Consider the following 14971-nt stretch of genomic DNA (forward strand, 5'->3'; position numbering starts at 1 on the left):
TAAATATTCTCATAAGGAATCCCTGTAAATTTTTAACATGGAAAAAGTTGAAAGCGTCTACACAGAAAAAAAAAGCTGTTCAAAACCAACACAGAAGTAAAACCCAACTGCCATATATAAATTACTGGTAAGGCTAAAATAAAAGAACATTATTTCCAAATTCTATACAAAATGTGCTGTACCACTAGGGCTGTGTAACAACCCACTAAAACTTCAGTGTAACTTCCAAATTAGAATGTCCCAGTTCTTTCTAAGATGAAAGTCAGCCTTTATTTCTTCCATGTAATGATGTCTGTATTTCAGCTCTTTAGCAGACACCGAATTCAGGCACTCTTTTCCTTCCTCTATGTTCTTATTTTAAGAGTCTTTAAAATCTTTAATCCCAGACCATACTCTGACTATTAAGAAACAGGCAAGCAGCCATTAGTCTTTCTGAAACATTAATTTTTGGCTTCTCAGTACCACAACTGAAACTCTGCACAAAAAACAGCACAGGTAGTTTAGGCATCATTCTATGTACAGCTGCTGTTTCAGGGTTATCCTTCAGCTGTTAACTTTCACTATAATATACACTCCGTTTCTTCAGGTAACTTCAGCAAATTTCTTGCTGAGATCTCTATCAATATTGTATCTTCCCATAAAAAAGCGAAGTATGAAGAGAAAGATGTAAATTCCCAAGAATTACAGGATATATTCAGGAAGTGTCCAAATTTCCTTTCAAGAACTCTGAAGATTTTTTTCTGAAAACAATTTCAGATGTGTCTTGCATATATATTTGTATATGTATTTTTTTCCACAATAAAAAATTATTTAAGCCTGTATGCTGGATTGTTTTAGACATTTCATCCATGCACATCTAGAAATCCCTATTAAGAACAATGCACTTACTTGGATAATCAAATAAAAGTATCCCAGGGGAATAATTACCACTATGAATAGTGGTGAGGCAGATGTGATAACTACAATGGTTCCAATAACATCCAGGGTAAAGTTCAGCCAAGTTCCCAAGTAGAAATGGAAACGGACATCCACGACAGATAAGTCCTGTAACAATGCACAGAAAAATCAAGATTTTGTGAGTAAATTCCACTAAAAACTTTGAGAAACCTAAATTAATTGATCTTTTAGTGTATTACACAACCTCTTGGTATTATTCTAGAGAACATAACCATCAGCAGTCACTTAGTAATGCATTGCAACAATCTACTTATGATGGGAGTGGGAAGCATTAAAACTGTAGTAAATAACACTTGTTTGTGCAATAAAGGTTCCACTTATAGCCAAAGACGTACAAAAGTAGAAAATAACGTTCACTTATAAGTGAAAATAACATTCACTTCTATATGCCTCTGAGAACATGAATTTAATGTATTAACTAGTTTTGACAATTACATTAGATTCTGAGATACATTATACCTATTCTGACATGCACACACCTATTCGGATGAAAATGAAGGATTTGCCAATACTCTGGATAGTACACAACAATCAGAACTCAGTATATACTCCTTAACTTCAGCATAAAAGAGAGTATAGCTTTCTGCTTTTACAAAACTTGGTCACTCCATCATTTTTCAAATCCAATTTGCATTTGCCACAAGGTGAGATACTGTTTGAAAAAAACAAATTGATGCCAAGTCAAAGGCACATCTACCCTTGTGCGCTTTTGCAGCTGAGACATCCTTCCCTTTGTGCAACCCCAAAGGTGAGCAATGACAAAGTTTAATAATAAAAATTCTTATCAAGATGGACATTAGCTTAAACACTGTTCCCTGTTTGCCTGCTCCTGCTTCCCAAATCACCCTGCCCTGTCCCTGTTTGCCAGCTCTGGATCATCTGCACACAAAATGGGGAAACCTGGACTGGATTTTTCTGGAGTACTGAATGGATTTCAAAAAAAAATAAAAAATAAAAGAAGAAATGAAGGATTGGGCTTGATGATCTCAGAGGTCCTTTCCAACCCGGCTGATTCTATGATTCTGTGACATTATTGAAGAAAAATACAGTTTCCTTTTAAAAATAGACCAGATTTAGGTCTGATAAACCAGTTGCACTGCAGGAATGGTCTTTGAGGAATGAACTCTTAATGATCTTGGATAGGGTCTATACAACTTCTATCAATAATATGTTTTGATGGTTTTGTAAGAAAATAGCTTGAGACAGTTCTTTAAGTTTTATGCACTGGAGCAGCTTCCCATTGCTAGATATTGCAGTGCTTTTCTTTCATATAATTAATTTTTTAACAATGCTAAAATGGAATTAAAACCAAGCCAACTCAAGCTTCATTTTCATAAAATGGAAAACTCTGCATGAGTGTTCCCTTTACCTTTGTGAACCTGCTGATGATCCGACCAACTGGATTAGTTACAAAATGCTGCAGAGGAAGGTGCAGCACGTTGTCCAACAGCTGACCATGCATAGCCCGGGAAGCAGACAGGGATCCCCTGGTGAGCACATAAGCACCACAGCAAACGAGCAGGCCTTGGGAATGGATAAATTGAAAGACAGTATGAATGGCTGGGTTGGGAAAAGGGATGGAGCTGGTTCCTGTCACTGTTTTCTACTGCAGTGACCAATCCCACAGTTGTGCTTCCTCTCAGTTTTACAAATGTACATATTTCATTTTGTTGATACATCTTACTACTTCCTAAGTATGATTTTCCTGCAGTTAAGTCTCTTCTGCTAGCACACCACTTCACATCCATACTGAATCCCCACCTCAACGAGATGCCAACAGATCTTCATTAAGTTACATGTGTATGTTCCAAGAATTCACAGCAATATCATCAAATTAAACTGCATTTTCTTCTACATGCCTGTAATATGGCTCCTGCTCTCCCCAAGTTTAACTATTACACTGTGTTGCACACCATGAAACAAACAGCACTATTTCTTTACTGACACATATTCAGGCAGATCAAATTTGGCAAACAGTGAGAAAAGAGTCACAAATGCTCATCCTTGCCTTGAATAAATCCCAGAAGTCCATAGATACAAAGCTTATAGTTTCGTGACTGTTTCCATTCTGTGAAATCACTAACTTGTGCTGTTTCTGCAATCCAGGTGCTAAGCCACAGATTTTGCCCAATGCCTAGTGCATTCTGGCCTACATAAGCAGCTATGGTCAACCACATCCATCGCCAGCTGAAGGCTTGGAGGTATTTCAAGACAACTGACATTTTCATCTAAAAGAAAAGAACACATGAAAAAGAGAAGGTACTCGTAAAATCATAAACAAAACTTTCACCTTGAAAAAAAATTACTCATAAAATCATCATCATTCTTGAAGGCAAATACACATGGGAATTGGATACATTAAATTCGGAATAAATCTAAATAATTTCTGAATTAAATCTGATAAATTAGCTATATAAAACTGTACTGTGAAAAGCTTTTGTCTCCCATTAGACTCTGTTCTTTAATGATACATCTCATAGGCAATCTTGCTTGAGATACTTTCCAGTGTCAGATTATACAAAAAAAAGAAAGAAAAAGAAAATAAAATCAACAAATGAACCAACCAAAAGTGCAATTCCTGACAGTCTGTATGAAGCAAATTTTACTTTGTTCATCAATGGAAGTAGAAAATTTAGAACTACCACTCTGGGCTACTGGAGCCAAGGAAATTAGTGACAGTAGGAGAAAGTTCTCATTCTTGGTGTGTATGACAACTAACGGGGCCGAAGCAAGCTAGGCCACTTTAAAGGCAGAGCTGGTAGGAGCAGATTCTTGGATTTCATTACAGGATCTGAAGTGAAATGAGCTCCAGTTGGCACAAACTCTTCTGTCTCTTCTGTAAATTCATTTTTTTTCAAGTGCCTATTTCTACCATCTTGTTAGAAATTCTTCAGCCCTCCACTCCACTGTTCTTATCTCAACAGAACTACAGCTTCACAAGAAGCTCTGGCCTTCTCCGTAGTGTTTCACTTGGTCTTTTCCCTCTTTCTTGCAACTGGCAGATTTTTTAAATGGAGACTGCAGAAAGTGTGCTTCTAACATAAAACAATACTGCAACATTACCATGAAAAATTTATAGTCTCTGCTCCAGCATGTAGCTGTTTAAATTTCCTAAAGATAGACAGAACGTTTTTCTAACAGAAATAAAAGGTTTTTTTAATCATCTTCTTTCTGAAATATGCAAAACTAGGTCAACTTAGACATAATATGAAAATACAACCAGCAGCAGATCATCAAAATAGAAAATCTCTGACCATATGCTTAAAATTTGGTGAAAACATGTAAGGTTTATTTTAAATTCAGTAAGGAGATCTAAGAAACAAAAAACTGCAGTTGCAAAATAAGACATTTTTATAAAGACAAATGTCAAAGCTTTTTCTATCAGTGATACTTACACCACCAGCAGCAACTTCCTCTTTATTGTTAGCGTATGCTTTCCGCTGACCAAAGGAGGAGCTGCAAACAAGAAACACTTTCAAATCTTCCTGTGAGTCCTCATGCAAAGAACGTATCCATTTATTCCCAAACAAAAAGGGATGCTATAAAATCACATAAATTTTTCCTATGTAGATAGACACCAACTTTCCTGAGCTGTTTTGTTTTTGTTGTCAGAAGACAAGACTAGGTATGGCCTTTTAAACTCCTGTATAATTATGTGTAGGTAAGACTGAGTTTGCCCTGCTAAAGATGTGTGACCACCCTTTCCTGAGGCAACTTGGGTCTCTCTTACTGTTTGACACATCTGATTCTACTACTTCTGGACCAGGTTGGTTAAGTTTAAGTGACCTACACCTTCTTAACCTTCTAGGTTGAGTCTCTTCTACTTCATCGTTGCACTATCCTCTACCCCTGCAAATATACCACTACTGTGCTTTACACAGTGATCCAAGAGGTCATTCAACTCTTTGGGAGCCCACGAGTTTTCTTAAAGGTGGAAAAAGACACATAAACATTTTAAAAAAGGAGCATAAACAACATAATATATATTAAGAAGTCAAATTGCTGTCTGGGAATTGTGGGTGCATCCCCATCAGAGGCTTCAGCTGGTCTTCTGAAAGCCCCCTTCACTCCTGCCTAACATACTTTGGCTCACACAGTGAAGCAGCCCATGGACTGGATCTCTTGAACTCGTGTGGCACATTCACTGGATTTCTTCTGTATAAAGGGAAACTAGACACAGGCTCTCCAAGGAACTGCTAATGGGCATTCAGGCTTAACCCATGTTTACACCTTGAAGCATGGTGTCACAGCCTTCAGCACTTAGGGTTGTTCTAGCATTGCATCAGTTAAGCAATGGCTAATTTTTTTTTTAATACCTACTCCTTATGTTTCACCAGCCCTTTTTGTTGCAGTTTCCTTCCCAGCTGGCCCTCTTCCTTTGAAGAACTCACTACAATGGAAAAAAAAGAAGAGAAATCTTTTCAGTATTATACCATGAGTAGACAGGAACAGCGCAAGAAGTGAGAAATAAAAAATGGGGACAAAATGATGAATAGGAATACTTTAAATTAGGAACTCCCTAAACTGACCTAATATTGGGACAGCTACTACACAAGACAGACACATTTGTGACCAAATGCTAGAACTGTGACAGCAGGTAAATCCCCCCCATGAGCCTAGAGTATCCTTGGAATTCCATTCCTGCTTAGTGAAAGTATTAGTATTCCTGCAAATACTAACATTAGTGTTTATCTCAAAGAATTCTTTGATCATGGCTGGAAAGCTGAGCTTACTGTTTTTTTTGTGTTATTGAAAGGAGTCAAACACTTTTTTTCTTCCAGGAACTGATTTTTTTCTTCTCTTTTTCTTTTTTTCCATATTTGATATTATTTTCTTCAACAGATGTTAAAACAAAGATGTTCTCTACATCCAGCCCTCCTGTTGAGTGTACCTCTGCTGTACAATTTTGCATCACAACACAGTGCATGATGTTTCTTTTCCTTATGACTTTGTTTCCCCTCCCCTCTCTTTATTACCCTTTGTGAATAGTGGATATTTCCTTACAGGGCTACTTCACACTGTCATCCCAACAGAGCTAACACCAGACTGCCCATTGCTGCCTTTTGCAAATTTGCTGTTCTGTCTTTCCACTCCTCTCCATCAAACCCCAGCAAATGTTTCAGAGCACTGGCTCCAGTACAGGGTCAGTAGAGGCTCAATTTAGAGTTGCTAAGAAAACTGGAAACCAGCATTATAAACATCTGCAGTCACTTAGGTCTTATAGGACTCTTCTGTTCATTTGGATAGATTTCTTCTCTCAAAATTAAAGAACCATCATTAATCTCCTCCTGAAGTACATTATGTAAACAGGTCAGACTGAATGGTCAGTGTACCTACTTCTTTCCCACAGCTCCATGAAGAGCACACATTGAACAACTCAGGTACAGAGGTAAGCTGAGTCCCAATCCACGTGAATGACTGCATGCACTTTTAAGGGATTATGCAATATTTATTTACACTGTCTACTTGTTGGCTGGAAGTATTTAATAAGAGTAGTAAAAGTTTAATGAATTTTTTTCTCCTACAAGTGGACCATATTCTCCTGCCCCTCCTGCTGTGCTCTGTGATTACAGCAGTCTAAGGTGATGGAAATGGGAATTATCCAATACAGAACAGGACAAAATCATTGACACTGCAAGATTAATTTGAAATGTCCATATGTTACTTATTAGGTGATGAATCCTTAGCAGAATCATGGAACTTTACATGGTGACTAATACAGTATGGAAAAGTTGAAACTAGCTGCATGAGGTGGCTTTATCATAACATTTGGTCTCAAGACATTAAAGTCAGAATTTTTTTCAATTTATAAACTGTAATTCTATAGGAAAACATAGACAGGAACGCTCTATATTTTCCAGCAATTCTTCAGGAGGAATATTTTGAGAAGCTGTAATGAAAAGTAAAAATACTAAGCAAACACTGTATAAAAATTCTCTCACCTTCCATTGGGGTTGTCTCTTCACTTGTACGCTCTGCACCGAAGTTTTGAACAAGCTCAACAAAATTAGCTCTCTTTGAAATGAGTTCTTGGTAGGTCCCCATTTGACTTATTCTGCCCTCCTCCATTACTATTATAAGATCAGTGTGAGGCAGGACTGTGAGATTATGGGTCACCAATATACGAGTCTGAAACACAATGTTTTCCATTTTGGCATGTAAATATAAACATGTACTAAAAGCAGACATTCAGTTATGATTGCTGGAATGGTATAATGTCATTCTTCTGTGATTTTGCCCATTTATTTGTCTACTTTATTATTATCATTATTATTATTGCTGTTATTTACTGACTACTTTACTATAATACTCTTTCAATTGTCGATTGCAACGTTAAACTCCAAGCTTATTGCTCTTTACTGTTACTTGTATTTACCTGGTTCCTAATCCTTAATGTTTCTTACCTGTTCCCTCCTCAGGAATGGTTTAGATTAGGTTGTAGAAAAAACACCTAGATACTACAGGTTTTAATGTACTACATGTAGTTATGATAGCCTCAATATCAAAATCTGCCCAGAAGCCTACCATTACTAGAGCTCTTGCCTCTGCCAAATACTTACAACCAATGTATAAATACTTACACATCGAGCAGGTAGACTAAGAAAAGGGAGAAGGGAGAGAGGTAAAGTGAAGGACATTTATGAAGCAACAAATATAGACACAATAGTAAGTGTTTCATGTTAATATATGTGTTTTGCAGGCAGCAGCCAGCAGGAATAATCTGTACTAATACACAACACTGAGGAGAGATTTTTAAAAGCTATCTTACCTTCCCACATCAACAGTTTTCAAATGGGAGAATCTATTCCTTCAGATTCCACCTTCCCCTAGGAACTTCTTTGCCCAACAAGAAGCCTTTCTTTCTATAACCTATACTGGCTATAATCTGTTTGCTGCAGTGAGGCATCATGTGTGACCACAAAGGGCTCTGCCCTGCCTTCCACATGCACACCACGGCACTCCTCAAAAACTGCCAGTAAAGAAGAGATGAGCAACTATTATATGAGTCTTTCAGATTCCCACATTCTTCAGTCCGTGCTATGTCTACCCAATAGGCTTTAAACTGGCACAATTAGCTCTGCTTTTTATTCAGCCTCTTTATTCCGAATAATTTTCATCAGCATATCAGGTAAGAGATGAACTTTTGCAGATTGGACTGGGACTTTTACCATGTTTGCTGTACTGTATAAAGCTGTTGATAGAAAGGAAGCCATCCTACTTTACCTTGCTTTTTAGGAGACCTGAAGGGCCAATTAGCTTATCAAAAAGATGTTTTCCAACGTGTACATCTACAGCAGACAGGGGGTCATCCAGGAGATACAAGTCAGCATTGCTGTACGCAGCTCTGGCAAGGCTCACTCTCTGCTTCTGCCCTCCACTTATATTGACACCCTAAGAAAAGAAAGCAAAGTCAAAATAATCCACATTTAAATATGAAATACTAAAGAAGACCAGTGTATCATACTCAGTCTCATCTCTCTATTTTTCTCAGGTGAGCAAAGTAGATTTTATACTACATATGAAAACAGAAAGGCAACATTTGGATTTTCAAATAATTAGAGCAAAGTTTGGGCTCTGTTGATTATTCCCACTCCAAAATGGGCAAATGCAAGGTACTTTGGAAAATTAAACAGTAAGTTTTATTTAGTCATACAGAGATTTTACAGCATAGAGAAAACTCCCAGAAAACAGGACAGGGTTGACACAAACATCTGTATAGAAAAGAGCCATTTTAAAAATTAATAAGAGTTCAGAGCTTCAACAGAAGTTCAAAGTAAGTTAGCTAAGTAAGGAGATGGGCTAGATGTACTTGGTTGAGTACTGATTAGTCATTACTGTTAATTATCCAACAGATAATATATAAAAACCATAAAGCCATAATTTCTCTTACTGCATTATTTCTGACACCTCAAATTCTCACCCTTTCTCCAATCTCTGTTTGGTCTCCATCCGGTAACTGTTCCAAATCTGGCAGTAAAGCACAAGACTCTAAAACAAGGTTGTAGTATGGCCTGTTTAGATCTTCACCAAAGAGAATATTTTCCTGTAAACTGTCATTTTGAATCCAAGCTTGCTGAGAAACATAAGCCACTGAACCCTAAAAAGAATTGGAAACAATTTTTTTATTTGAGCTGTGTGAACATACAAAATAGCATTTAAAAATAAATTTGAAATTCTAGCTTTGCCTCAAAGTAATCAGAAATTCCTTCCAAAACTTGAGCATTATTAAACTGTTAAAATTTTTATTAAGTCAGGTAATAAAAGCAATCTGTTGAATATTACTGTATGACAGCTCGCCTATCATTATTATAAAAACCCATATGACTTCAAATAAAACAGACAGAGCTGGGACATATGTGGAGTAAAGTGTTCCAGGGAAAGATCAGAGTGACAAACAGGCATCCATTGTAATATTTATATGCAGCAAAATACGTCTGTATTGAGTAGAAATCAAAATACAGTTAGATTGTTTGTATTTTTATACAACATGCTGTGGAACACGTCAGCATTAAAATTTAAGATTAAGGCATAGGAACCATAACTGGAAATGCTCTGAAATATTTTTTTATATTAAGCTACATGCCCTCTGAAAATCTATTAATCAGTTCTGCTTAATATAGGTATTGAGGAGTGTGCAGGGTAGGGGGACACAGACAGACAATCTTACTCTTCTCTGAACTGTTCCTTCAAGTTTCTCCATTTCTCCAAGAACAGCAGAAAGAAAAGATGACTTCCCAGATCCAACCTGTCCCACAATAGCAACTAAAGAGCCTTCAGGAATCTTGACACTCAAGCTGGAAATATTGAGGAAGAAAAATTAGTTATGCTCTCTGTAAATACTCCATCATGGATGGGTTGGAGTCATTGTAAGAAAGAAAGACTGTATTACCCTTAGAACTATGAGAAATTAGTACTTCAGTTTGCACATCTTTTTACTATGTACTGTTTCAAGAACTGTACTGATGACTTTAGGGATAAATTTATTTGCCTCAAGTTAGAGGTTGTGCTTTCATCTGGTCACAATTAAATCAAATGGGAGTAAGTGGATCACTAAACAGTAAGTGGTCATACTGTATTCTTCTCAGGTCTGTGGTTCACATTCCACCTTACGCTGACCATCAACTGCTGGACCTCTCATGGAGAATCTACTGTAGCCAGTATGTGAACCCTCTCAGGGAAAAAACTCAGCTGTTTGGGTGAATAAAAGCTGCCCTTCAGAATCAGTGTATTTTACTGTCAAAAAAACATAAACTTTACCATACAAGATGCAGTACCTGTACTCCATACTCTCCATTTGGATCCAAGTATGCTCTGATTTGAAGGCCTTATGCTACAGTAAGCATAGTCCCTTCAGACTACAGCTGGAAACACAAATGAGGTAGAGAAAGACTGTACCCAGACACCCAGACTTTAATGAAGTCTGTATATGATGCTGAAGGCAGCTCATGACTGGACACTATATTGAAGGCTTTGGTGGCTGAGATGGGGACACTCAATGCCCCAACCCTGAGAGCAACAGGGCAGACAGTGTGGTGAGACGGTTGGACTGTGTGGGTTTTAACCTCTTCAGCTCCTTAGTAACATTTAACAGCTGTACTTATCAACTTTTAGTAACATTAAACAGCTGTATTTATCAAATAGGTTATCCATTCCACCCCAGGGTTTGGTTATGCCATGTCCTTACTAACCCTCCAATGTGTTCATTAGGCGTAGCTGAATTTACACCTAAGAAATACCTTGTTAAGAAATGACAAAAAAAATGAGGGGTGTTTTCAGGCAAGAGGGACCAGTCTGAGAAAAGCAAACTTTTTGCTTGTTTATTTTTTCCAAAGGAAGCCACAGCCCAATTTTCAGATCATTATTCAATGCAAGGATGCATAAACTACCTTAGCTTACTTGTAGGCAACACAAAATGCTACACCAACAAAAGGGCATCTTCCCAGGTAATGAATACTCCCCAAAATGCAAATCAGGGAAAATTGGTACAGCTAAAGATCTGTTGCAGTTAAAAAACTGATTGCCATTAAATCTCCCTTGTGGAAACTGAGGAGAAGGAAGAAAGGGGAGGGGAGGGCTTCCCATAAAAGTTATACAGTTCAGTGTTGGGGAACATGCACTTTCATGAGGTTCCTCTGGGAGCATCAGGGAGACTAGGTCAGATCTGACTTTCCAGAGCACACTGATCATGTGGGAAACTCTGAAAACAATAATTTATGTTCTTTTTGGTACGTAACATCATGAATTAATCTGAATCAGAATACATTTAACCTGACCAAAATCTCTACAGACATCACATTCTGCCAAAGGAGATCGTAAAAATAAGTAAAAAATACCTTACTTTTTCAAGATTGGCAGGCCATTTTTCTCCCAGCGGAAAGAAGCACCAATAAAACCAACAGCATGATCTGTTGCAGCAAAGAAAATAGAGCAAAGACTTGCTAATCCATCCCCTCAGTTGAGTTTCTTAATAATCTTCCACATAAAATCATGACCAATTGAAAATTAATAACTACTGCTTACTTCCACTGTAGTTTGTACTGACATCCTCGGGGTTAAGATCCTCAGCAAACAGATAATCCTCCAAACGGCTCAGAGAAACTCTGGTCTACAAAATGAAAATATATACAATATTTATAATGTGTCTGTGATCCCTATATTTTTAAATAATATTTTAAAAGTTCTAGATAATATGGAAAGACAGACTCCTCATCTTATTTAATGACAGACAAAAAAGGTGTTTAGGTATTTCAAAAACATTTTCCTTAAAGTACTAAAGAATCTAAAGTGATCAATAAGGCAGTGTTTGAAGATACATTTAATCCTTGAATGTCCAGTTCCTCTGACTCAATTAGTTTGTTTGCATAAACCTGTGGTTTAGCTTTTTTCTTTTTTTTTTTTCTGTTAAGAAACAGTGCACAGTAAGTCTCTCCATAGAATGAAGAAAGACATTTTACTGTGAGTGCATCATGAGATGTCCATCACTGCTGTGACAAAGTGACATTAACTTAGGCTTGTGCTTATTTTTAAGCTACTAGAAGTTAACCAACTGGGAAAGTAAAAGGCTAATCATAAATGAAATCAAATCAGGATGAGTAACTGCTCCCAGTGGTCCCCTCCCTTAAAAAGGCGGAGTTGTGTACAAGCTGTGACCTAGTACATTCATGAGCAGCTCATGAGATACACCCATAATAAATAACAGAGTATTAAAAGCTAGAAGTTCCCAACTCAGGTGGCAACACTACTGGTGTACCATTAGGCCTGAAGGTTGCTGATATGGGATCCTCAGCAGCTCTACTCCTTTTTTCTCCACTTTCTTCAGTGGTGACTTCACAAAACCAGAATAGTAGAGTCCACAATGGGTCTCCCCTACTTGGTACCAAGGGCTCCAATATACAACAGTGGCTCAGTGATTTAACCAAGTGCAGCTCAAATTGTTCACATTTTATCTTCTATGAGGAAGAGAAGTTGAGAGAGTAGGAGCAGAAGTTGAGTCTAGTCCACTGAAGGAAGGAAAGCAAGAAACAGAAAGCTCGGTCACGATTAGGTGTGCTACCCAATTTTCATCGTACTTAAAAGAATGAGAGAATATAAAATTAGCCTTTTATAGCACTTACCTGGGCCACAGCAGAGATCACAGAGGGTAACTCAAACAAAGGGTGTCGCAAAATGTTGAATAAAGAAATAGATGTAAACACTTTAGCTGCTGTTAAAACATTCTCTTTGTCCAGATGAAAGTAGGCTCCAAATGTAGCCAGTAAGACCTTTTCAATAAAAATATGAAAACGATATATTAAGAAGCAAAATCACATTACAACTAAAATGTATACACAGATACTGGTTTTGTTTTCATTTAGAAGATCCCATTTCTGCTCGTGTATAAACACGGACTCTGTAACTGCTGCACACAGAAGTTAATGCATAGCTGCAATTCTGAGTGCAGAAATACTACAATTTTAGTGAACTAAAAACATGGCTACTGTGTTTGACCCAATCAGACACATTAAACTACATGAAACAACTTTCCCATCTCAGGGTGCCGTCCTGGCTTGGCCTAATCCCCTGGTTGCCCTGCACTCAAGATGATCAACTCCATGACCTACCCCAGCACCAAGGTCAGGCTGACTGGTCTGTAGCTCCCCAGACCCTTCTTCCGACCGTTCTTGTAAATGGGTGTCATATTTGAGCACTTCCAAGAGCCCTCAGTACCCTTGGGTGGATCCCATCCAGCCCCACAGACCTGGGAGTGTCTAAGTGATGTAGCAGGTTACTGACCATTTCCCCTTGGATTATGGGGGCTTCATTCTGCTCCCTGTCCCTGTATCCCAGCTCAGGGGCCTGGGTACCTGAAGTACAACTGGTCTTACACTATTGAAGACTGAGGAGAAGAAGACGGTAAATGTACCTAAGCCTTTCCTCAGTCTTTGTCACTAAGTTTCTTTCCCATCCAACAAAGGGTGGAGATTCTCTATAGCCCTCCTTTTGTTGTTGATCTATTTATAGAAACACTTTTTATTGTCTTTTACAGCAGTAGACAGATAAGTTCTAGCCGGGTCTTGGGCCTTCTTATTTTCTCCCTGCACAACCTCATGACATCCTTCCAGTCCTCCTAAGTTGCCTGAGCCTTCTTCCAAAGCTCTCTGTTCAGCCAGGTCAGCCTCCTCTCTACAGATCATCTTTCAGTACATGAGGATGTCCTGTTCCTGCACCTTTAGGAATTCCTTCTTTCAGCAAAGCCTTTGACACTGTTACCCACAGCATTCCCGTGGAGATTATCTAGTGAGCCTGGTTTTATCCCTTTTCCCTTTCAAATCTAGTTTAAAGCCCTCTCAGTGATCCCCTCTAGCTCCTGTACAAAGATCCTTCCCTGCTTTGAGACACGTGCACCTCATCTGTTGCCAGTAGGCCTGTTGTTGTATAGATCAAACCACAATTCAAAAATCCAAAATTCTGCTGGTGACACTAGGCTTGGAGCTTGCTCATCCTGCTTCTTCCCTTATCATTCCCTGCAACGGGAAGGACAGAGGAGAACACTGTGCTCCTGATCCCTTAATCAGTCATCCCAAGGCCTTGAAGTCTCCATTTACTTTCCAACAGAGTTTAACAGAGGGATCCAAAGATCTGATTGCACTCCTGATAGAATTCCACTGAAACAAGGCTAGGATGAATTTGGTTCATATTTTTGTGGTTTTTTGTTTTTTTTTTCTTTTTCATGTATTAAGAGTTTTAGTGTTTGAGAGGGGATAGCTAAAAAATACAGAAAATATATTCCCTTAAAACTCATAGAGCGTTGAGTTCTATGCAACAGAAACAGTATAATTAAAACAGCGACAAGAGATTCAGAAGATTTGGATTTGGTTTCTGACTTACTAATGGAGATCTTTAAAACCTTGGTCAATTCATAATCTCTCTCCTTCTCTGGTCATATACATACTATCATAACCTGGGAATCAATTATATTGTGTTGAAAATTTAATGTTTTGAGGTATTGGGAGGCAACATTTGTGGGTCAGTCAGCTACTAAAGCAACAGGGAACTTGAGAAACAGTCCTGCACGAATTAATATTTTTATAAAACCAACCATAAAAGGAATACATGTCAAGGTCAGCATGGAGTAAGCTGTCAGATATCCAGATGACTTCAGAACATCCATTTCACATTCTCTAATGTTCAAGATCTTCCTTTGATAGGCAGGTTCCCATGCATAAAGTTTCAAGATCTAGACAATCAAACAGACATACTTTAATAAAACAAAAAAGCAGCGACCAGGCTTCAAAAATTAACCTAATCTCCAAGTGTCATTTTCAAATATTCAGCAATGACAAACTAGAAAAATGTGAATGTTTTACAAAGAAAATCAGGACCAGACATAATTTTAAATTAGGTTGTTCCTATGGGAAATATACTTTAGTCACTCTTAATTCTTCAGATTTCAAAGTGTCCCTTATGAATCATAAAGGATGAGCTGGTTTCAAAACAGGATAAATAACAAAAATAGAACAACTTTTAAAAGTGC

The 14971-nt window shown here is 37.9% G+C and overlaps 1 protein-coding gene across 1 annotated transcript in view; it reads right to left on the bottom strand.

Annotated features, from left to right (window-relative positions):
• LOC127467527 (multidrug resistance-associated protein 1-like) overlaps nucleotides 1–14971 on the bottom strand; it is a 32508-nt gene that overhangs the window by 7413 nt on the left and 10124 nt on the right. Inside the window, exons 8-20 of the mRNA XM_051779582.1 lie at nucleotides 14537–14674; nucleotides 12573–12719; nucleotides 11479–11563; nucleotides 11297–11363; nucleotides 9626–9752; nucleotides 8879–9055; nucleotides 8182–8349; nucleotides 6900–7086; nucleotides 5278–5347; nucleotides 4353–4413; nucleotides 2966–3185; nucleotides 2327–2481; nucleotides 889–1044 (exon numbers count right to left, since the gene is read on the bottom strand). Coding sequence (XP_051635542.1) covers nucleotides 889–1044; nucleotides 2327–2481; nucleotides 2966–3185; nucleotides 4353–4413; nucleotides 5278–5347; nucleotides 6900–7086; nucleotides 8182–8349; nucleotides 8879–9055; nucleotides 9626–9752; nucleotides 11297–11363; nucleotides 11479–11563; nucleotides 12573–12719; nucleotides 14537–14674 — 1758 coding nt within the window. The remainder of the gene's footprint in view (nucleotides 1–888; nucleotides 1045–2326; nucleotides 2482–2965; nucleotides 3186–4352; nucleotides 4414–5277; nucleotides 5348–6899; nucleotides 7087–8181; nucleotides 8350–8878; nucleotides 9056–9625; nucleotides 9753–11296; nucleotides 11364–11478; nucleotides 11564–12572; nucleotides 12720–14536; nucleotides 14675–14971) is intronic.

The sequence above is a fragment of the Manacus candei genome, unplaced genomic scaffold, assembly GCF_025592945.1.
Source record: "Manacus candei isolate 608988 ecotype Guabito, Panama unplaced genomic scaffold, ASM2559294v1 h1tg000014l, whole genome shotgun sequence".
NCBI lineage: Eukaryota > Metazoa > Chordata > Aves > Passeriformes > Pipridae > Manacus > Manacus candei.